Genomic DNA, 24,056 nt, shown 5'->3' on the forward strand with positions numbered 1-24,056 from the left:
GCTTTGGAGAGGTTGTATCGAAGACTGATGCTTAAGGACCTAGTTTTAAGGCGTTTTGTTAATGATTAACAGTTAGCTGCTCAGAGATGGGGTAACTAACTAATTTCTACAAAGTTTGCCATTTATTCTCTCGGATATCTGGCAAATATACAGAGAAAAAAACCTTATTGTTTCTATCTGCTGGTTTCCCTACACTTGTAGAAACTACAAAAAGACATGAAGAGTCTGAAATTTCCCTCAAAATGATCTCAATCCCAGTTGTGCTTCAGTATACATTGCAGTTTATACACCCTCAATCACAGGGGTCTAAGTTTACATTAAAAAAGGCAGAATAACTTACGAAATCACATGAAAAGACAAAAATATTTGAGATCACAATTTAGAATGCATCACTTTCTCCAGAAAGAAACATACTTTTAAAAGGGTCATCATATAATTTTCTAAAATTACCAAAAGCAATGGCCTCCATTGCAATGCCAGCAGCATCCTTCCCATATCCTCTTTCAAACAGCTGGACCATGGACTGGCCATTGTGTTCCTCAGGTGGGTGCAGGGTACTCAGACGGCGGGTGTGGGTGCGAAGCTGTTCTACAGCTCCAGCTCGGAAAGTGTCACAAGCAGCAATAAGAACCCGAAACCCATTCTCCATCAGCCAGAAGGTTATCTGCAGGAAGCAAAGAGTAGAGTTTGATTTCCTATTCGCTTAGGTGAAACTGCCCTCTAATACAGCAAGATCCATTTCATCCAGGTACTGACATTTTTCCCCTCAGACTTCTAGAATTTGAAGTTTCTCTGCTTAGCTCCTGAAATTTACCAACATGCTTGAATATAGGGAGCTGGAAGATGTTCTTATGACAGTAATTATCACTTCAAGTCCAGCAAAAAGCATACATTCCTTCTGACCCTCTCCATGTCTCCAAGAGTTGGTCTTTTTCTCTCAATCCCTACAAGATAAAATCATTGGAGTTTCTTTGTTCACAACCAGCTGTGTCCCCTATAAAGTGAATCTTTTGTTTTCAGCTGCCCAACCATGACCCCAACAGGACTCTTCTCAGCCCACTTGCCTTTATACCTCACATGCTGATGGTACTTCATCAACTCAGCCACCTTTACTGGGTGTCCAATGTGTAATGCTGTTTCTCTCCTTTATCCATTACCTATTGCCCTTCTGCACATGCTCAGAGTGCCTGCAACAAAAAAACTCCTCACTGGAAAGAATCTCCTTGGTATGTCACTTCACTTGAAGCCGCCTTCATTATTTGATAGAAGAAACAGGTTCATTTCTACATTTGTCAGAACTCTTGGGAACTGGAACAGTGTAATTCAAAATTTTGTCAGAGGTGGGGGGTGGGGGAGAAGAGAGGACAATGGAAAACAGAAGTCAGCTGTTTAGCACCATGTTGTGCAAAGTGGGGATTGTGGGAACTTGGAAAAGGGCATACTCAGAGAACAGAACTATTCTACCCCATGGGGCAATGCTGTTAAACTTGTACTTAGACAGTGGCCTTAAATAAAATATGTCCTTCGGTGCTTCAGGGTGTAACAGAATAAGAAGACATGACAAAAGGAGGGAGAGTGACTAATGCTTAAAGTCATGCTTTAGGGAAAATCAAAAGGATAGACAGACTGGAGGAAATTAGGAACATATAAACATAAGACCTAAAAGACTCGGCCTCAAGCTTACTCCACCAGCCAGTGTGCAATGGTCAATCACCTCAACTTCATTTTTTTGCCTATTTCCCATATTCCTTGACTCCCTGACTGGCCAAAACAAATCTGTTCATCTCAGCCATAAAGATAGTCAATAACCCACAATCACAATTATCTGAGACAGAAAATTCTGAAAATTCACAACAATTTGAAGACAGTTCTCCTCAGCTGAGCCCTAAATAATTGCCCCCTTATCCTTCGACTGACCCCTATGTTGTAGAATCCTTAGCCACAGGAAACAATTAGTCGGGATCCCTCAAAATCTTGCATGTTATAATAAAATTACTTTTCGATCTTCTAAATCCCAGATAGTATGGGCCAAATTCAGTCAGCCTATCATATGGGAACCTTCTCATCCCAGGAATAAATCCAGTGAACCTTTGCTGCAAGTATATTCTTCCTTAAATATGGTGATTAAAAGAGCAGTGCTCCAAAGGTGGTCACACAAAAGTCCTGTCCAACTGTACCAAGACATATTTATTCGTATACTCCAGTTCTCTTATAATAAGGTTAACATCTCATTTGTTTTCCTAATTGTTTGGTATATCTGCGTACCCACTTTCAGCCTTCTTTGTTGAGGTAGACCATGTTCTATGAACATTTACAAGTTTCAAATCCTTTAAAAAAATTTTGACCTTCCTATTCTTACTCAGGAAGTGAAAAATGTCACCTTTCTCCACATCTTATTTGCCATTTTGTTGTTCATTCACAGGGTTACCTAAAGCTCCTCGTATTTTCTTGACAACTTACAATGCCATCTCACTATGTATCATCAATAAATCTGAACACATCACTTTCAGTCTTTTCTTTTAAGTCATTAATATAGACTGCAAACAGCTCAATTTAAGCAGGAAATTTCAGAACAGGATGATCCTAATGGAATTGTAGTGCTGGAGGAGGCTACAAATAGGAAGGAACAAGACCTTGAAGGCATTTAAAGGTAAAAATGAGAATCAAATAGGAGACATAATGAGAGAGGAGGACAGACTGGACCAAAGATTGAGTCTAAAGGTGATAAAAGAATAAATGAGATGTTCAGTACCAGCTGGACCGAAGCAGTGCACAGACGGCTGATGTTAGAAGTGAAGAGAAATGTTGGAGGTGAAATGAGGTGTTAGAGATGACACCATCAGGATAAAGCAGTCAACCTGATTGGCACCTCATCCACAAACATTCAGTTGCTCCACCATTGATGCTCATTACACAATGCTGTTTTCTACAAGATGTATTGTAGAAATTCACCAAAGATCTTTAGACAGCACCTTCTAAACTCAAGACTACTTCCATCTACAAAGACAAGGGCAGTAGCTACATGGAAAGACTACCACCTACAAGTTCCCCTCCAAGTCATTCACTACCCTGACTTGGAACGGCAATATATTTCCTTGGAATCCCCTCCCTAACAGGGAGAAAGTGAGGACTGCAGAAGCAGGAGAGTCAAGAGTCAAAAAGTGTGGTACTAGAAAAACAGAGCAGGCCAGGCAGCATCCGAGGAGCAGGTGAGTCGACATTTCGGGCATAAGCCCTTCATCAGTGCCATACTTTTCGACTCCTTTCCCTAATAGCACTAAGTCCAGCACATGGACTGCAGTAATTAAAGAAAGCAGCTCATCACCATCTTCAAAGGCAACAAGGGATGGGCATTAAATGCTGGCCTAGCCAGTGGTGCCAGCGTCCCAGGAGTGAACAAATAAAGTGTCATTGGAAAGAAATGCAGCCCTGGGCTGAATAGTTGAGTTCAGTGAAAAAGGAGAAAGATGCTGGTCCTGAAACCTGGATACAAGCATATGTACTCAAAGCATTGGTTATCCTTGAAACTTCGAAAATGAAATGGCATAGGAGTCAGAATGGGGATGGAGACAAATAGTTGTTGCTGCTCTAGTATTTCAGGTTCTTCAAACTTTATCATCTTACAAACACGATAACAATAGGTTTCTGTTGCCTGACCTTGGCGAGGTTGGTAGACTTCCCAACTCCATTCACACCGCAAAAAGTAATAACGAAGGGACGCCTCTGTTTTTGAGCTTCGATAATGTCACGCAAGATATCGACGCGTCTCTTTGGTTGTAAGATCTGAACAAGGGAATCCTGCAAGGCCTGCTTCACTGTCGAGGTCACCGCTGCCAGTGAACAGAGAGAGATATGCTTAATTAGCTAGTTAGTAAGTAATGGGATTTTGGGGATGGTGCAAATGATTAGATTCCCCTACAGTCTGGAAACCAGCCCTTCGGCCCAGCAAGTTCACACCGACCCTCTGAAGTGTAACTGACCCAGACACATTTCCCTCTGACTAATGCACCTAACTCTATGGGCAATTTAGCATGGCCAATCCACCTGACCTGCATATCTTTGGACTGTGGGAGGAAACCGGAGCACTCGGATGAAACCCACGCAGACAGAGAAAATGTGCAAACTCTACACAGATAGGTGCCAGAGACTGGAATTGAACCCAGGTCTCTGGTGCTGAGGCAGCAGTGCTAACCACTGAGCCACCCCAAATCAAACAAAAATTATTTAAATAATTTAAGTGTACATAACAAAAGCTGAGGTGGGGTGTTGCCATTAAAAATAGCCACTGAGATCCAACTGAGGGGGCATGGAAGCACCCGCAACGTTGTTGCCACAAGTGTTGGAACAGGGAAGGTTCCTTAAGAACATGATTAAGCATACATTGTGTTTTGTTCCTGAAGTTTGCTGAGGCTGCATTTTTAAAAACTGCTGATACCAAACAGGTTGTTTCAGTTCCAGATATTATTTGAAATGAAAAATAATCCTTTTAGATGGATTCCCTTTAATTGTGAAAGGTACAGATAGTTCTTCCATAACACAATGGTTGTGTTTTCGTGTAACCCCGTATTTATAGAAAAATTGTACTATAGGAATAGCACTTAAAGTGTTGGCGATATAATCGAGTTATAGCCAACACGTTTTAAAGGTTCATGTCAACTTAGAAACAATTCATCAATCGTTTTACAGCACGTTCGTGCCAACAAAACATGCATTATAGCAGAATGACCTGTATCTTATATTGTATATCAAACCAGAAACAACATTCCAATTTTATACATGAATGCTCCACCTGGTGGTGGTGTTGGTCACAAATGCAGACATAAAAACTATTACATTTGGGATCCTCCTCCTATACAGGTATCAGTATACTAGCAGCCCTGCACAACCACACCCAGCCTATACAATAGCGTTCTCACTAATGGGCCTACACAACACAGCTGCACCCTATCCATACTTCACCGATTATCTATTCACAAACAAGTTCCAGCAAAAATTACTCATCTTTCAGGAGCAGAAACCATAGTTAGCTATCCCCTCACGACCCCACTACAAATGGCAAGATCAGCTAATTTTGGAAGTAGGTTTGCTTGCTGAGCTGAAAAGTTCGTTTTCAGACATTTCGTCACCATACTAGGTAACATCTTCAGTGAGCCTCTCGATGATGCACTGGTGATGTAACCTGCTTTCTGTTTATATGTTTGGGTTTCCTTCGGTTGGTGATGGTGATGATCACCAACCCAAGGAAACCCAAACATATAAACAGAAAGTGGGCTACACCACCAGTGCGTCATCGAGAGGCTCACCGAAGAGGTTACCTCATATGGTGACGAAATGTCTGAAAACGAACCTTTCAGCTCAGCGAGCAAACCTACATCCAGAACCTCAACCTGAGCTACAGATCTTCTCAAAACTCACCATCAGCTAACACTGTAGATCCTATATTTTTTTAAGAACAGCTAAAACATTCCCTTGCAATTCATCCTTTTGTTTTAAAGTAACACTAGCTAGGGTACTAAATGATTACGTTACCTCACTATACACATAATGCCTATCACTGAACAAGATGAGCACATCCACAAGCAGAAGCTGCCATCCAGAGGCAAACAAACTATGTTAAACTCAGGGACTTCAGAAAAAAAGTCCAGAAACACAGATCAGGGTACAATTGCAGGAGTTACAACCACAGCTAATTGGAATAAATTAATTTACTGATTTATACTGTACTAGCATTGGTTAAGAAAAGGTACATTAAAATTACAAAATTTGTTCAATTTCTCTAGCAGTTCCAAGTTTTCTCATTGTATCCATGCAGTTAGCTTATGCTAAATAATGTAAGCAATGTTCTTGATGTCTCCCTGGAGGGACAGCAATCACACGAACATCAGAGTCTTCTCTCAGGATATCTGTGATGATTCAGTGAGACTTGTGTAAGCAATGAAGGGAAGGCCCATTTTCAAATGGCAGTATCCATTAGGAAAGCGCTCCTTACAATGAAATATTTCTCTATGAAGGTTGGCCGCAGGCTGGAGATCTCCTGAGAACCCTATACATTATTTCATTTAAATTAGGCTGAATGTGCCTTTACTTTCACAGCACGTCAACTTCGGAAGAACAGAATGAACCCATAAATGCTACAAAACTACTTAATCTAAATACAATTTTGCAAGATATTTGGAGATCAAAAAGGACCACATAATGATGGAAATATATGAGGTGAAAGAATCACTCCTACACCCCATTGCTTTCTGACATTCAAGGTATAATCAAGCTTCCTAAACTTAGGGACCTGAGGTGGAAATGTTTAATGAAAAAGATGGACTGAATTCTGCCTCAAATCCTAAGGTTAATCCCATCAAGTGACATACATAACGCAAACATGAATCATGTCACAAGGTGATAGCAGCCAAACACTCAGGATCATAATATTAATTCAACTTACTGCTGAAGGTTCCCATGACTTTTCCCTCCAGCTTTTTAGCCACTGATTCACACAACTGGACTGTGATATCTGCAGCAACATTTTTAGCTGGAGGAAAATAAAAGATAAAAGGAAGGAAAAGTGAGTCAAGGACAGTGCCTTAGGCCAGTCAAATTAGTTGTAGCATTCAAACAGGTATCAGCAACACAATTCAGAACATTATTCAGCATTACAGAGGAAATAGCTACATCATACCAATCAAGTGATCTTTCATCTTTTCAAGGACAGGCTGCATGTCTTGCGGGGTAAGACTTTTAGATCCAACCAGGCCTTTCAGCATTCCAAACATGCCACCAAATCCACCTCTCTTCTTCACGCTGTGATCATGCATTGTAAATGAAAAAAACCAAAAGTAAACTTTGATCATTCTACTCTAACAATTTTATGAATAGTTTCTTCCCATTGGATGGGTGGTTAAGTACTCATCTGAAGGAGATTGTTCTGGTTCAGTTTGGACATACATACCCGGTGTGAGAAGTCTCTTGAACTACTTCTTCTTCTTCTTCTTCTTGCTCTTCAGAGCTCTCATAATCTACAGCTTTCAAATCTCCTGCCATTGATCCACGGCACAAATTCTGCAATAGTGTGTGAAGAAAAGCAGTTTGTAAATTAAGTCTTAAAAAATTATCTTCACAGAATATGTAAATCATCATCTCCCTGTATTCCTGGAACTCTCTACTCATCTCACACTTAATCTCTGAAAGACATACAAAGAAAGACAGTGATCTATAGCTCTCTCCCTCATCACTACTTTGACTTTTGCTCAATTCTTTTAGTAAATCATAATATGGAAATCAATGAAATGAGAAAAGAAACAGGTGCATTAAATGTACCTTGCCACAGAATGAACTCAACATCTCAATACACAATAAATTATTTTGAAATGCAGATTTAGCATAGATGGAAGAAAGAGCAGCTGTTTTGGACAAAGTAAGATGTCATGTCCAATAAAAATAATTAACCACCCGTTCATTCATATTTGGTAGTGCTGCTTGAGATGGTGGATGTTGAGCAGCAAAGGAGAGGAAAGTCTCCTTTCTCCGAATAGTACAGCTACTTTCTTAACATTTCAGAGAGAGATTACTGAAACCTACCTGGATGAAAATTATTGCAAACAAATCCCTCTAAAAACCGTAACTTTACAAACCAAGTGGATCCCTAGAATACTTTCTATCTGATTCTCACATGGCAGGACTGGCACTGAGGAAAAACTGGATCAACTGGGCTTGTGCTCGCTGGAATTTAAAAGAACGAGGGGGGATCTCATAGAAACATATAACATCCTGATGGGAGTGGAAACGCTAGATGTGGGAAGAATGTTCCCAATGTGGGGGAAATCCAGAACTAGGGGTCACAGACTACAAATAAGGGATAAGCCACTCAGGACTGAGATGAGCAAGTGTCTCTTAACAGAGAGTTGTGAACCTGTGGAATTATCTCCCACAGGAAGCTACTGGGGCCAGTTCATTAGATATATTCATGAGGGAGTTGGACTTGGTCTTTGCAACTAAAGGGATCAAGGGTTATGGGGAGAAAGTGGGAGTGCAATACTGAAATTGCATGATCAGCCATGATCATAGTGAATGGTGGTGCAGGATTGAAGGGCTGAATGGCCAACTTCAGCACCTATATTTTGTTTATGTTTCTAGGTTTTTTTCTAAAACTAGGCCCAAGTGCTTTGTGCACAAGTAATTTTTGTTTTACACAGTAATCTACATCTATATTTCTTTTAAACTGACCTTATTTAATAATTCATACATTTTTAAGGTACACTGCAAGAGATCAGCCAGCATGCCCAGTGACTGCCCAAACTAATTGCCTGCGGAAGGAAAAGACAAGCTGGAGGGACAAGCTGGGCCTTGTTAAAATTTTGTAGCTGACTATCCTGGTGTCAGTAAAAACCTGACAATTGATGACATCTTTGCAGTCTCAGCTTGACATCAGGTTAAACATAGCATAAAGACGCAAAGATACAAAAGTGAAAAAATACCCAAAGGCTCTCAAAAGAATAAAGAAGTTGCAGTTACAAACCTAAGTCAAGACATCATACTACCCACATATGCAAGGGCCTTTGCAAAAAAAAAAAATGCCTATAGCATCTAATTCCATCAGCATAACTTTGCTTTCTCCCTTGGATTTATCTAGCTTCCACTAGAATCTACGAGAAAGTGTGGACTGCAGATGCTGGAATACCTGATGAAGGGCTTATGCTCAAAACATCGACTCTCCTGACTGGCTGTGCTTTTCCAGCATCAGATGTTTTGACTTCCACTAGAATGCACCTATGCTACTTACCTATACTACCTCCTGTGGTAGCAAATTCCAAATTCTAATCCCTTTCTGGTGAAGTTTCTTCTGAAACCCTGTTGCATTTATTAGGCACTGAGTTATATTTAAGGCCCCTTATTCTGCTCTCATTGAGAATCTCCACATCTACCATATCAAACCTTTTCCAATCTAATTTAGATTCTCATTCAGGCTTGTCCCTTCGATAGAAAAAAAGCCTGCATGTTCTTTGGTTCTTAATAGGGATATCACCTGAGCTTGGTGTAATTTTTGCCAATCGTTTTTAGCACCTTGTTCCAGTTCCTCTATTGTTTTATAAAATGGAGACAACAACTATACTGCACATCCTCCAAGTAAGGTCTAAGCATAATTCTATATATAAAAAGAAGTCTTGTTAAATAGGTTTTTCACCAATGACTCTTCCTTCTACAGGTTTGTTTCTATGCTTTTACATTTTGTCACACTGCTCCTTTCTACATCCCCAGTCTTCTTTGCATATTATATGCTATTAACATTTTGTGTTCTGCACCCATTTTAACTAGTATAAGTCTACATTGTGCCAATCTCAAGATATTCACAAACTTGGAAATTACACCCAAAATTTTGAGCCTTTTTTACCCATTTGCAATTGTGCAAAATTTACTTGTGGAAATAAAATAACGACAAAGTACTGTTCCACTAAGAGGGCCAATGATCAATACTGAAAGATCAGCACAGTCAATAATGAGTAAACATACCATATCTACACTGGTGTCACCTCCATTATTGGCATAGGTGCTGGATTGACCATTGACAAGTTTCTCGCTGTAGTCAAGATCTTTGGCATTAGTTTTGTTGGAATCCAGTGGCCAGACACGACGGGTTTTCGGCTTTGTTGGCTTAGGGGACTTGCTGCTGCAGTTCATGGAGTGAGAGAGACACATTACTGCAGTCAATCTCTATATACCATCATCTCATAAACTTATGTTGGAAAATGAATGACTGGAAGAGACAAATCAATAAATTAGGAAGCAATTGCATGGTCTGATGACATTCCCATGTTTGGCAAAGGATTACAAGTTCCTAAAGTAAATGTTAGGATTAATTACCAGATAATCATGCATTCTGCAAATCAAATGTTCCCAGCAAAATTACAAGCCTTTGATTAGCATTGTCAAATTAAATTCACCAAAGTGTTATGAAGTGTATTACATGAATATGCAAGAGTTTTTTTCTATAACATACATGCAATAACAAAGTTTAGCAGAGGTAGTCTAAACTGTCCTTGTAACAAGCCACAAGTGCCTCTTCGAATGAGCAAAAACAACAGGTTTTATTATTATAGCATTACCCATCAGGTAAACAGAGCAAATACAATCAGCTAGTTAACTCAAAGATATACTCCCTCAGAAATAAGGTGCCTTCTCACCTGCTTTCTTTTTTATCTTTCCCCTGTCTTTTACGGAAAAATTCCTCCCTATTCCTCTGGATGATTTCTTCCTGAGTCAAACCATTTTGGTTGGCATCTCCTGCAGCCACCGGTGCAGGAGCCTTTACCTGACCTTCCATTTTCTTTTCCGGTGCATCTTGTACAGGTGCTGGATGTGACAGATGAAGGAAAAGAGAAAAAGTAAATACAGGAAAAAAAGAGGAGAGAGATTAAAAAAATAGAAAGAAAAATCCAAGTATGGACAAAAAAAAAGTGTAATGAACTCTCATGTAATTGCCCATCAAGTCTGTGATGTTCTCACAGTGAGAAAGGAAAAGAAAATAAGTGAATTACTGAATCAAGACAGCTGGAAAAGTACACCATCAGAGCAAGTATTATTGCTGGGGCTATGTTAGCAAGCACTAGTACCCCATCGCAGACAGGCATTCCAAACAAGCATTCCAAACTTACCCTACCTGGTCATTTTTATTCAATGATCACTGTAAACTGCCCACATTAGGAATTAGGTAAAGTCAGATCTGACAATATCTTCATGATTCAACTACTCACCAACACCGATACTCTAATGTTACGGAGAATCAGAAATTAGCAGCGCCAATTAGGTGAAGTAGCTATGCCCTAGATATCACATCTCCAACAATCAGGAACTACAAGAGTGGGTAGGATCAGAAACATTGCATTCATCAATATTCTTGGATATCTTCTTCAAACTGAATTGCAGGGATTGATATATCACTGGATCATTCTCATGATCAGCAATATCAATAATGAGGAAGAGAATATGACAGGTTCACAACTGGTCAATAACTCCAGAATCCTAAACTCAAGTAGTAACATAGAACAACACAGGGGAGAATAGGCCCGTTGGCCCTCGATGTTGCGCCGACCTATGAACGAATCTAAGCCCATCCCCCAACACTATCCCATCATTATCCAAGGATTGTTTAAATGTCCCCAATGTGGCTGAGTTAACTACACTAGCAGACAGGACATTCCACACCCATACCACTCTCCAAATGAAGAACCTGCCTCTGACATCTGTCTTAAATCTATCACCCCTCAATTTGCAGCTGTGTCCCCTCGTACAAACCGACGTCATCATCCTAGGAAAAAGACTTTCACTGTCCACCCTATCTAATCCTCTGATCATATTGTATATCTCTATCAAATCCCCTCTGAGTTTTCTTCTCTCCAATGAGAACAGACCCAAGACACTCAGCCTTTCCTCATAAAACCTTCCCTCCAGACCAGGCAACATCCTGGTAAATCTCCTCTGTCCCCTTTCCAATGCTTCCACATCCTTCCTGTAATGGGGTGACCAGTACTGTACACAACATGCCAAATGCGGCCACACTGGCATTTTGTATAGTTGCAGCATGAAATCATTGCTCCAGAACTCAATCCCAATCAATAAAACCTAACACACCGTATGCCTTCTTAACCGCACTATCAACCTGGGTGGCAACTTGGAGTCTATGTACATCCTTCTGCATATTCACACTACCAAGAACCTTTCCACTGACTCAGTATTCCAACTTCCTATTATTCTTCCCAAAGTGAATCACCTCACATTTATCTGCATTGAACTCCATTTGCCATCTCTGCCCAATTCTGCAATTTATCCAAGCCCCCCTGCAACATTCTTTCACACTGTCTACCACTCCACCGATTTTAGTGTCATCTGCAAACTTACTAACCCATTCACTTATGCCTGTATCCAAGTCATTTATAAAAATGACAAACAGCAGTGGTCCCAGAACAGATCCTTGTGGCATACCACTGACTCCAGGCTGAATATTTTCCATCAAGCACCACTTGATGTCTTCTTACAGAAAGCCAGTTCCTAATCCAAACTGCTAAATCATGCACAACCCCTTGCCTTTGCATTTTCTCCAACAGCCTACCATGTAGAACCTTATCAAAGGCCTTACTGAAGTCCATGTATATCACGTCAACTGCCCTACCCTCATTTACATGCTTGGTGACCTTCTCAAAAAACTCAATGAGGTTTGTGAGACATGGCCTGCCCTTGACGAAACCATGTTGACTATCTCCAATCAAATTGTTGCTTGCTAGATGATTATAAATTCTCTCTTATAATTCTTTCCCAAGACTTGTCCTACAACAGACATAAGGCTCACTTGTCTATAATTACCTGGGTCATGGAACAACATTTGCAATCCTCCAGCGCTCTGGTACTAAACCTGTAGATAATGACCACTCAAAGATCAAAGCCAGAGGCTCCAACACCTTCTCCCTAGCTTCCCAGAGAATGCTCGGATAAATCCCATCTGACCCAGAGGTCTTCTCTACTTTCACTCCTTCTAGAAGTGGTAATACCTCTTCCTTACTAACCTCAATTCTTTCTAGTTTAATATCCCATATCTCATTCTTCTCCCCTACAATATTCTCCTTTTCCCGAGTGAAAACAGATGAGAAATATTCATTTAGCACCTCTCCGATCTCCACAGGGTCCACACACAACTTCCCACTTCTGTCTTTGACTGGCCCTATTCCTACCATAGTCATCCTTTCATTCCTCACAGACCCATAGAAAGCTTTAGGGTTCTCCTTTATTCTACCTGCTAAAGAGTGCTTATGTGCTCTCCTTGCTCTTCTTAACCCTGTCTTTAAATCCTTCCTAGCTAATCTGTAACTTTCCATCACCTCATCTGAACCATCTCTTCTCAACTTCACATAAGCCTCCTTCTTCCGCTTAACAAGAGATAAGATTTCTTTAGTAAACCACAGTTCCCTTAGCTTATCACTTCCTCCTTGCCTGACAGGGACATACCTATCAAGGACACGCAATATCAGTTCCTTAAACCAGCTCCACATTTCAATTGTCCCTATCCCCTGCATTTTGTTACCCCATTCTATGCATCCTAAGTCTTGCCTAATCGCATTATAATTGCTCTTGCCCCATTGATAACTCTTGCCCTGTGGCATGTATCTATCCCTTTCCATCGCTAATCTAAATGTAACTGAATTATGGTCACTCTCTCCAAAGTGCTCACCTCCCTCTATATCAAACACCTGGCCTGATTAATTAGCAAGCACCAGATCCAGTGTGACCTTCCCTCTTGTCGACCCTTGAACATACTGTGTCAGAAAACCCTCCTGCACACATTGGACAAAAACTGATCCATCCGACTACTAGAGTTATAGCATTTTCAATATTGGGAAGTTAAAGTCCCCCAAAATGACCACCCTGTTCCTTTCACTCCTACCCAGAATAGTTTTGCCGATCCTCTGCTCCACATCCCTGGAACTCTGCAAAGGCCCATAAAAAGCTCCCAGCAGTGTAACCTCTCCTCTCCTGTTTCTAAACTCAGCCCATAACACCTCAGTAGACTAGTCCTCACCAAAAAGAGAAAGTGAGATCTGCAGATGCTGAAGATCAGAGTTGTGTGTGTGTTGCTGGAAAAGTACAGCAGGTCAGGCAGTCAGAAGTTCTTTAAGCCACCGTTACAATGTCTTTGACTAACAAGGCCACACCTTCCCCGTTCTTAATGAAAGATCTAAATCCTGTAACCTGCAACATCCATTCCTCACCCTGCTCTATCCATGTCTCCGAAATGGCTACAACTTCAAAGTCCCAGATACCTATCCATGCTGCAAGCTCACCTATCTTATTTTGGATACATGTGGCATTGAAGTAGACACACTTCATACCAGCTTGCTGTCTACCAGCACATTCCTGTGACTGTGAAATCCTGTCCATGCCCTCCCTACTCTCATCTTCCTGTGCACTGTAACCATTTGTGGGCGGCACGGTGGCACAGTGGTTAGCACTGCTGTCTCACAGCGCCAGAGACCCGGGTTCAATTCCCGCCTCAGGCGACTGACTGTGTGGAGTTTACACGTTCTCCCAGTGTCTGCGTGGGTTTCCTCCGGGTGCTCCGGTTTCCTCCCACAGTCCAAAGATGTCAGGTGAATTGGCCATACTAAATTGCCTGTAGTGTTAGGTAAGGACTGTAATCTAATCTAATCTAATCTAATCACACCTCCGATTCCCATCCTCCTGCTGAGCTAGTTTAAACGCACCCAATAGCACCAGCAAATTTCCCACCCATCCTGTTTGTAGAGGTCCCACCTTCCCCAGAATGAACCCCAATTATCCATGTACCTGAAACCCTCCCTCCTGCACCATCCCTGCAGCCACGTGCTCAGCTAATATCTCCCTCTATTCCTTCCTTGACACGGGTAACAAACCAGAGATAACAACTCTGTTTGTTTTAACTCTTAGCTTCCACCCTAACTCCCTGAAATCCTGCCTTACATTCCTATCCCTCTTTCTATCTATGTCGTTGGTACCTATGTGGACCACGACTTGGGGCTGGTCACCCTCTCCCTTCAGGGCCCCAAAGACACAATCAGTCATCACGGACCTTGGCACCTGGGAGGCAACACATCAACCGTAAGTCTCGTTCACTCCCAACAAACCTTCTATCTGACCCTCTAACTGTTGTGTCCCCAATGACTAACCCTCTCCTCCTTTCCCCCTTCCTTTCTGTGGAACAGGGACAGACACTGTGCCAGAGACCTGCACCCCACTGCATGCCCCTGGTTTAAGTCATCCCCCACAACAGTATCCAAGCTTTAAAAAAAAAAGTGGACTCTCGCACTCAAATGCTCCAATGATTAACAAGTAATTAATTTTAACTTTTTCCATGTATTTTTTCTAATTTTGTTGTATGTAAGTTTATTTCTAACATGAAACTGACTTTTGCTAGCCATGTCTTAGCAGTAGCAGATTAACCATTTCACAAGACCCTGGGAATTTGAGCACAAAATCTAGGTGGACACTCCAATGCACTGCTGAGGCACTGTGACAGGGTCTTTCAGATAGCAAATTAAACCATTACCCCATTTCCCCTCTTCTGTGCACGTCATATCTCAGTGAGCTATTTGAAGACTCAGAGATCTCCCCAGGAACCTGGTTAATATTTATCCCTCAATCAACATGGGTAAAATACAAATTCTAGTCATTATTGCTTTGCTGTTTGTGGAAGCTTGCTGTGTATTCCAAATTACAACAATGTTTATATTTCAAAAAGAATTATTATTGGCCATCATGATGCTATACAATTCTCTTCTGTTTTTGTAGTGCTGCTCTAACTGCCACCTTGCATTTGTGAATTAGCTGGCATGCAACCAGTGGCTCCCTTATATCAATGTTTATTACTGGGATGTGTGCAGCACTTTACATCCAAAATCACCTTTATTTTTCAGCAAGGAAAGAGCCAAGTGGTTCCTGACTTACTTACTGTTCTTCTGTGTCGTGGATGACATTTAATTCTATTTCAAAATTTTCCTGCCCAAGATCAACTAATTCTGACTGGAAATGAGATCATTAGTCTTCTCATTAGAAAGTCTCTTCACAACTGGCTTCATCAAAACTAAATTTTTCTTTTTCTGCACTTTCGACAACCACCTCCACAAACATGGCAGACTGACACATTCTTACCACTAGGAAACACCAGGACAGTTATAGACATAACTCCCCCTCCCACTCAAGAGGGGGATTCTTGCCCAGAGAACAAGGTTTTAAACCTTGTGACACATCACAGTGGAACATTTAGCTGAGATATTAAATTGGATAGTGCATTACTCAAGCATTACAAATATCTGCATACAAACAAGTGTAGTTGCCTCCTGCTGCCAATTTAAGAACACCCATCTGCACAAACTTCCCTCTTGAGACACAGAATAAGCAGCAATGCCTCCTGACATTAGACAGAAATTTCATTCCTGCCTCATTAGGTGCTCTATACAATATATCTGATCCAACCAGTAACTCCAAAGGAGAAGTATGAACATAGGAAGCAACATAGAGAAAGTAATGAACATTTTCTGACAATTAGATTCCTGCCTCATGAAACAAAGGTTTACCTTCCAGTAAAGACAGTGCTCTCTGATAATTTGCTACCTTCCTTACTCAGCACCCTGTTTAATCACATCTGTTTCCTTCACTGCAGCGCAATAAACAATCTGAGCAACTTCCTCTGCAACAGACCATTACATACCATCTTTCTTGTTCTTCTTGTTCTCCTTCCCCTTTTCTCCACGGACTTCTATCATAGATTTCACAGTTTTCTTTGATTTATCGGATTGTTCAAATGTCTTCATTACAGAAGGTGCTTTTCCTTTGGTGCGTACCTCAGCAGCTCTGAAGACCACCAACAAAACAGAATAGATCGAGAGTAGAATTATCCAATCAGAAATGGACAAAAGAAAGCATTTTTAAAAAACAACGGCAACATTATCATGATATTACTTTTCTACATTGAGAGAAGTACATTTTTTTGTACATCTACACTTTCCATAATGCAGTCGAAAGATGTACAAGTTAGGTGGATTGGCCATACTAACTTGCCCATAGTGTCCGGGGATGTGTATGTTAGTTGTACGAGCCAGAGGAAATGCAGGGTTATGGAGTAGGGTGTGGACTTGTTGGGGCGAACAGCCTGTTTCCACACTGTGGGGATTCTATAAGGACTCTCTCCTTTGGTAGCTCTAAAGGACGTGGCCAGTATCTGATCCCAATAGAAAAGTCTAAGCAGTGGAAAGCAAGCTAGTTATTCTACTTTAAGAGGGATTCACAGTGAAGGATGATCCTCTCTTGATCTATAATATGTATACTTACTTGTCAACAGGGGTTTATCAAATGTAACCAAAGATTACTGGCAAACCTATGCCAGAAAATGGGCTCTCTTCAAAAGACAAGTTCAGCTTCTGTAAAAATCTATTTCCATCGGAGGATAATGGTGGAACAAACAAAGCCACAGCCGCCAAAATGACGAAAGATATTGAAAGCAAAATGAAACAGTTATGTAATGCACATGGACATTCATAAGACATCTCAAATTGTCACAGGTTTATCAGCATGCAACAAAATGAGCAGCAGAAGCAAAGATATGAAACCGGTTGACTGACAGGAATCAGAATAGAGACAAATAATTGGTTTCAGGACTTGTGGATGGTATACATTGGAACTACCAATGTCAGTATCAGGACACTACTTTTCTTTAACTATACTAATAGCCTAGATTTGAGTGTCCAGGGCACGCTTTCAAATGTAAGCAATACAAAACTTAGAAATATTGAGAAATCACATTTGACAAACTTTGGGATTTGCAACATATCACTATGAAAATCATAAAGAACTACTGATGGACAGGTCTAGATTTTTAGAAGGCTTTTGATAATTTCCCCCAGAGGAAGCCAGTCAGAAAAATTAAAGCACATGGGACAGGAAGAGACACACTGGCATGGATTAATGATTGGCGAGCAGACAAAACACAGAATATGAATAAATTGGCCATTCTCGCAGTAGCAGGCTAGGTTATGGGGTATCACAAGGATCATTACTTGGTCTCCAGCGTTTCACAGTATATATCAAAGATTTGGAGAAGGGGATCAAATGCAAGATTTGCAAATTTACAAATGAATGAATGATGATTTATTGTCACTTGTACTCTGCACTGAACAACTTGGTAAAATATAGTGAAAAGCTTAAACTTGTACAATAATACTTTTACAGATAATACAAAGCTACGTGGAGTGTGTTGTGAAAGAGGGGTTTTTGACAGGCTTAGTGAATGGAAAAGAACTGGCAAATGTAACTTAATGTGAAAAAAGAGTGTGGTTGTCCACTTTAGTGAGACAGTATTGTTCAGAGTATTTTTAAATGGTTTGAGGTTGCAAAGCGAAGATGTACAAAAACACCTAGATATCCTTATTAATAAGTCACTGACGGCTAACATGCAGGTGCAGAAAGCTATCAGGAAGGCTAACGAAATGTTGACCTTCAGTGCAAAAGGTTTTGAGTACAGGAGTAGTGAAGTCTTGCTTCAATTGTTTAGGAACTTGACTAGACTGCACCTGGTGGCAATATGGTTTCCATTTCAGGAAGGATATTATTGCCATCAAGGAAGCGCAATGAAAGCTCACCCAGATTTGTTCCCAGAATAGCAGGACTGCTCTACAAAGACAGACTGGGCAAACTAGGCAGGAATTCTCTAGAACACAACAGAACAGTACTGCACAGGAACAGGTCCTTTGGTTCACGATATATATGCTGACCATGATGCCATTCTAAACTAATCCCAGCTGCCTGCACATGGTCTGTATCCCTTTATTCTCTGCCTGTTTACATTTCTACTCGAATGCCTCAAACGCTGCTACTGTATCAATTTCTACCACATCCCTGGTATATTGCAGGCACCTACCACCTTTTGTGTAAAAAAAAACTTGCCTTGCACATCTCCTTTAAACTTTCCCCTTCCCCTCACTGGGGAGGAGGATGGGTGCTCTAGAGTTGTGAGGGCACAATTTAATAATATGGGGTATGCCATATAAGACTGTGATGAGGAGAAATTGTTTTACTCTGGTTGTAAACCTTTGGAATTCTTTACCACAAATGGCTGTAAAGGTCAAACTTTGAGGTTAAACTAGATATTAATAAATTTCTGATGACCAAAGGCAGACAGGGTTATGGGATAGGAAAAGGCACTGAAGTTTAATCTTTTATTTGATGAATGTACGATTCATGATTGCATTGAATGGGAGCACATTCTGACAGGCTGAATGGCCTATTCTTGCTCCTATTATGAGCTGCAAGAAGGGTAAGGAAAAACTTCAACTGGACACACATATGGTGATGAAATGGGCAGACAAGTAATAGATTACATTTAATGCAGAGAAGTGCCAATTGAATATATTTTGATTGGAAGAACGAATGTTTTTAAAGAGATGCTGGAGTAGAGGCAACTGTGGGCATGTGCACAAGTTTTTGAAGATGGAAGGGCAGATTGAAAAATCACAAATAAAAACCAAGTGCAAAAGCAAGGAAGTTAATGGTGAACTTTTATAATGACATTGCTTGAACTTGAACTGGAATATTATCCAATTTTGAGTGCTACAATTTAGGACAGATGTGAACGTATTAGAAACAGCACAATCAAGGTTCCAGTGATGAGGGTTTTCAGTTAAAGAGATTAGAGTGCTACGGCTGTTCTCCTTTGAGAAAGTTATGAGAACATTTAATACAGGGGTTCAAAATCATAAAGGGTCTGCACAGATGGTTTATGAGTTTGTAATCTTTACCAGAGGGATATTCGCTTTCTATTTCTCCAATCCCAATCTAGCTAAAACCTCTCTGTTTAAACATATTTCAAAAGCATCTCTAATTTGCATTCGACTATTACAGTGATGAATGCATCATATTAGAAACAGAAAAACTGTTCAGTTTGACCGAAGGACAGAGGATACTGATTTAAGGTGAATAGTAAAAGTGAAGTCAAAATAAGGCAAAATGTTTGTACACAGCAAAAAGTCAGAAGTTGAAGTTGGAAAATTACTTGAAGGGAAAACATTCACAGGTCTACAGGGAAAAGGGCGGCAACTGTGACTAACTTAGATTTTCAGCCATGATGAAGACAACAAGCCACATGGTCTCATTGTGTACTCTAATCATTTCAGCAACTCTATAACTTATGTAGGTGCATCACAATAGGAAACAAACCTAGCAGGAAGTTTAATTCCTCATTTAAATCTGATTGAAATGTACAAGTTATAGTGTTGGGTCAACAAAGAAACTGTCGATGCTGAAAATCTGAAACAAAAACAAAGTGTTGGAGAAATGTAGCAGGTCTGACAGTCTGAAGAACAAAACAGATTTAACATTTTGAGTCCAGCGACCCTTCGTTAGAAACAAAAATAGCTGGGAGACGATAGCACTTACGTTGACAAAGGGGTGGTTAGGGGTGAGTGAGAGGCACACAGGAAGGACAAGCGTGAAGAATGTACTGTAGACCCCCTAACAGTTCAAGGTAAATACAACAGCCACTACATAGGCAAATTTCAGAAAGAGATGACTAGTGGTGGTTTAACATTAGCATCACTATGCCTTAGGCAGGAGAGAAGTTGAGAAGGAGAAACCTTCATTGTAATATCAGGTGTTGCAGGGATTGAACCCATGCTGTTGGCATCACTGCATCATAAATCAACCCGTTGATCAAACTGAGATAAGCTGCATATCCTTGTAAACTTTTCCTCAATATTTAATTTGCAAGACTGAAGAATTCAAGCTTTTTTGTCTCCGTTCTTAATTGGATTCTTTGTCTCCAGCAATTTTCCATTCCACAGATGTGAATATTTCCATTGTGTTGCTGCATATCCCTTTGGAACCAATATAGCAAAACCTTTCCTTTTGTATTCTCACACCCTGCAGTAATTACACAAGGGACTGAAACAAGTCCAAAGTATTATTTCTTGCCTTGAAAGTATGACAAGTAAATGGAAAAGTAAGTTTTGAAAGATGAAGTTTCAATCTCTTACCTCAGGAGCCCTCTGAAGTCATCCGAAAAGTCAAAGGAACCATTGAGGAGGCCCATCACCCCTTGCTGCTGTAACTGGTTCCTATATTTATCCCGAAATTGCATGTGGATATCATCAATAAACTTGTCTATATACGTTAGTGTCAGAATTTTTTGGTAGCCCACCTGAAGCACAAAGAGAGAGGGGGAAAAGCCATGAAATGAACTGGGCCTCATTCTGACATTCACAATAACGTGTTACAATCAGTCAATGTGAGTCTGTGAAACAACTCCATTTCATTTTTGATTATTTAGAATTTTAAGACCACAAAGATGTGGGATCAGAAGTGGACCATTTGATCTATTAAGTCTGCTCCAATGTTCAATGGGATCATGGTTGATCTGATAACCGTCAACTCCACTTTCCTGCCTTTTCCCATAATACTTTATTCACTTACTAATTAAAAATTTGTCCATTTCAACCTTGAATATATTGAATTAACCAGCCTCGCCAGGGAAGAATTCCATAGATAAACTAATCTCAGAAAAAATTCCTCCTAGTCTCTGATTTAAATATTGCGATTTTGGCCTCTGGTCAGAGTCCAATTAATAATGGGAAACAATCTCTCAGCAGCTACTCTGTCAGGTCCCCAAAGAACTTTGTATGTTTCATAATGGTTGCCTCTCATTCTTCCAAGCTCCAGTGACTACAAGCCCAACCTACCCAACATCTCACAACAAGATCTCTCCATACTCAGGATCAATGGAATGAATCTTCTCTGAACTGCCTCCAGTGGTAATATAGATAAGGAGACCAAAAAGGATGTGTTCTAGGTGCACTTCTAATAAGTGTCTTGTACAGGTTAGCAGAACTTCACAATTTTTGTACTGTACTCCTTTCGTGATAAAGGTCAACATTCCTTTCGCCCTCCCTATTATCTGAACTTATAAGCTAACTTTTTTGGGATCTATTCACGAGAACTCCAAATCCTTTTATGTTGCACTTTCTGCAATCTTTATCTATCAAAATAAAATTCAGTGCCTGTGTTGAAATGATAATTAATGCAAATGGACCCCACTTAATTCTGTAATGTAGGCATTTATTCCAGTAAATATGGGAAAAATATAAGCAATGGTTGTTCCTACATGGATGGGCATTGCACAGTAAGAACATAGAACATTACAGCGCAGTACAGGCTCTTCGGCCCTCGATGTTGCGCCGACCAGTCATACCAATCTGAAGCCCATCTAACCTACACTATTCCATGTACTTCCATATGCTTGTCCAATGACGACTTAAATGCACTTAAAGTTGGCGAATCTACAACCGTTGCAGGCAAAGCACTCCATACCCATACTACTGAGTAAAGAAACTACCTCTAACATCTGTCCTATATCTATCACTCCTCAATTTAAAGCTATACTCCCTCATGCTCGCCGTCACCATACTTGGAAAAAGACTTTCCCTGTCCACCCTATCTAACCCTCTGATTATCTTATATGTCTCTACTAAGTCACCTCTCAACCTTCTTCTCTCCAATGAAAACAGCCTCAAGTCCCTCAGCCTTTACTCCCAAGACCTTCCCTCCATACCAGGTTCTAGTAAATCTCCTCTGCACCCTTTCCAAAGATTCCGCATCATTCTTATAATGTGGTGACCAGAACTATACAAAATACTTCAAGTGCAGCCGCACCAGTGTTTTGTACAGCTGTAGCATAACCTCATGGTTCCGGAACTTGATCCAGCTATTAATAAAAGCTAAATACTGTATGCCTTCTTAACAACCCTGTCAACCCGGGTGGCAACTTTCAAGGATCTGTGTACCTGCACACCGAGATCTCTCTGCTCATCTATACTACCAAGAATCTTACAATTAACCCCGTACTTTGCATTCCGGTTACTCCGACCAAAATGAATCACCTCACACTTGTCCGCATTAAACTCCATTTGCCACCTCTCAGCCCAGCTCTGCAGCTTATCTATGTCTCCCTGTAAACTACAACATCCTTCGTCACTATCCACAACTCCACCGACCTTAGTGTCGTCTGCAAATTTACTAACCCACCCTTCTACACTTCATCCAGGTCGTTTATAAACATGATGAACAGCAGTGAACCCAACACCGACCCTAGTGGTAGACCACTAGTAACTGGACTCCAGGATGAACATTTCCCATCAACCACTACCCTCCGTCTTCTTTCAGCAAGCCAATTACTGATCCAAACTGCTATATCTCTCACAATCCCATTCCTCTGCATTTTGTACAATAGCCTACTGTGGGAACCTTATCGAACACCTTGCTGAAATCCATATACATCACATCAACCGGTTAACTCTCATCGACCTGTTTGGTCACCTTCTCAAAGTACTCAATAAGGTTTGTGAGGCACGACCTACCCTTCACAAAACCGCGCTGACTATCCCTAATCAAATTATTAGGGATAATAATTGACTGGGAACACTATTGTACGAGTGTTGACTGGGAACACTATTGTACGAGTACTATAGGTGGCTCAGTTTTTGTCCAGTGTGCACAGGAGGGCTTCCTGACACAGTATGTAGGTAAAATCAATGACTGCAGATACCGAAAACCAGATTCTGGATTAGTGGTGCTGGAGAAGCACAGCAGTTCAGGCAACATCCGAGGAGTAGTAAAATCGACTATTCGGGCAAAAGCCCTTCAGGGACACAGTATGTAGACAGGCCAACAAGGGATTAGATTTGGTACTGGATAATGAGCCTGGCCAGGTGTTAGACAAAGTGTTTTCCCTGGGGTTGGGGAGTCCAGAGCTAGAGGGCATAGGTTTAAGGTGAGAGGGGAAAGATATAAAAGAGACCTAAGGGGCAACTTTTTCATGCAGAGGGTGGTATGTGTATGGAATGAGCTGCCAGAGGATGTGGTGGAGGCTGGTACAATTGCAACATTTAAGAGGCATTTGGATGGGTATATGAATAGGAAGGGTTTGGTGCGATATGGGCCGGGTGCTGGCAGGTGGGACGAGATTGGGTTGGGGTATTTGGTCGGCATCGACGGGTTGGACTGAAGGGTCTGTTTCCATGCTGTACGTCTCTGAGTCTATGACTCTATTTAGGAAGCATAGGATGGGGAAGGAAACTGCAGGGGATGGACGCATTAGAAATGTGGAGCTTATTCAAGGAAAAGCTCCTGAGTGTCCTAGATACATATGTACCTGTCAGACAGGGAGGAAGCTGCAGAACGCAGGAGCCATGGTCTACGATGGAAGTGGAATCTCTGGTCAAGAGGAAGAAGAAGGCTTATGTTAGGTTGAGATGTGAAGGCTCAGTTAGTACGCTTGAGGGTTACAAGGTAGCCAGGAAAGACCTAAATAGAGAGCTCAGAAGAGCCAGGAGGAGACATGAGAAGTTTTTGGTGGATAGGATCAGGGTAAATCCTAAGGCTTTCTATAGGTATTTAAGGAATAAAAGAATGACGAGTAAGATTAGGGCCATTCAAGGATAGTAGTGGGAAGTTGTGAGTGGAGTCAGAGGAGATGGGGGAAGCACTAAATGAATATTTTT

At 40.9% G+C, this 24,056-nt stretch overlaps 1 protein-coding gene across 4 annotated transcripts in view; it reads right to left on the bottom strand.

The window, feature by feature from the left end:
• srpra (SRP receptor subunit alpha) overlaps positions 1 to 24,056 on the bottom strand; it is a 67,864-nt gene that overhangs the window by 9,192 nt on the left and 34,616 nt on the right. For 3 of the 4 annotated variants that reach the window (XM_043676898.1, XM_043676895.1, XM_043676897.1), the window contains 9 exons: positions 20,538 to 20,701; positions 16,223 to 16,365; positions 10,173 to 10,341; positions 9,502 to 9,658; positions 6,944 to 7,053; positions 6,674 to 6,795; positions 6,440 to 6,526; positions 3,658 to 3,830; positions 451 to 664 (listed from right to left, as the gene is read on the bottom strand). In XM_043676898.1, coding sequence (XP_043532833.1) covers positions 451 to 664; positions 3,658 to 3,830; positions 6,440 to 6,526; positions 6,674 to 6,795; positions 6,944 to 7,053; positions 9,502 to 9,658; positions 10,173 to 10,341; positions 16,223 to 16,365; positions 20,538 to 20,701 — 1,339 coding nt within the window. The remainder of the gene's footprint in view (positions 1 to 450; positions 665 to 3,657; positions 3,831 to 6,439; positions 6,527 to 6,673; positions 6,796 to 6,943; positions 7,054 to 9,501; positions 9,659 to 10,172; positions 10,342 to 16,222; positions 16,366 to 20,537; positions 20,702 to 24,056) is intronic. The other variant, XM_043676896.1, reaches the window with a different exon arrangement.

The sequence above is a fragment of the Chiloscyllium plagiosum genome, chromosome 35, assembly GCF_004010195.1.
Source record: "Chiloscyllium plagiosum isolate BGI_BamShark_2017 chromosome 35, ASM401019v2, whole genome shotgun sequence".
Classification (NCBI taxonomy): domain Eukaryota; kingdom Metazoa; phylum Chordata; class Chondrichthyes; order Orectolobiformes; family Hemiscylliidae; genus Chiloscyllium; species Chiloscyllium plagiosum.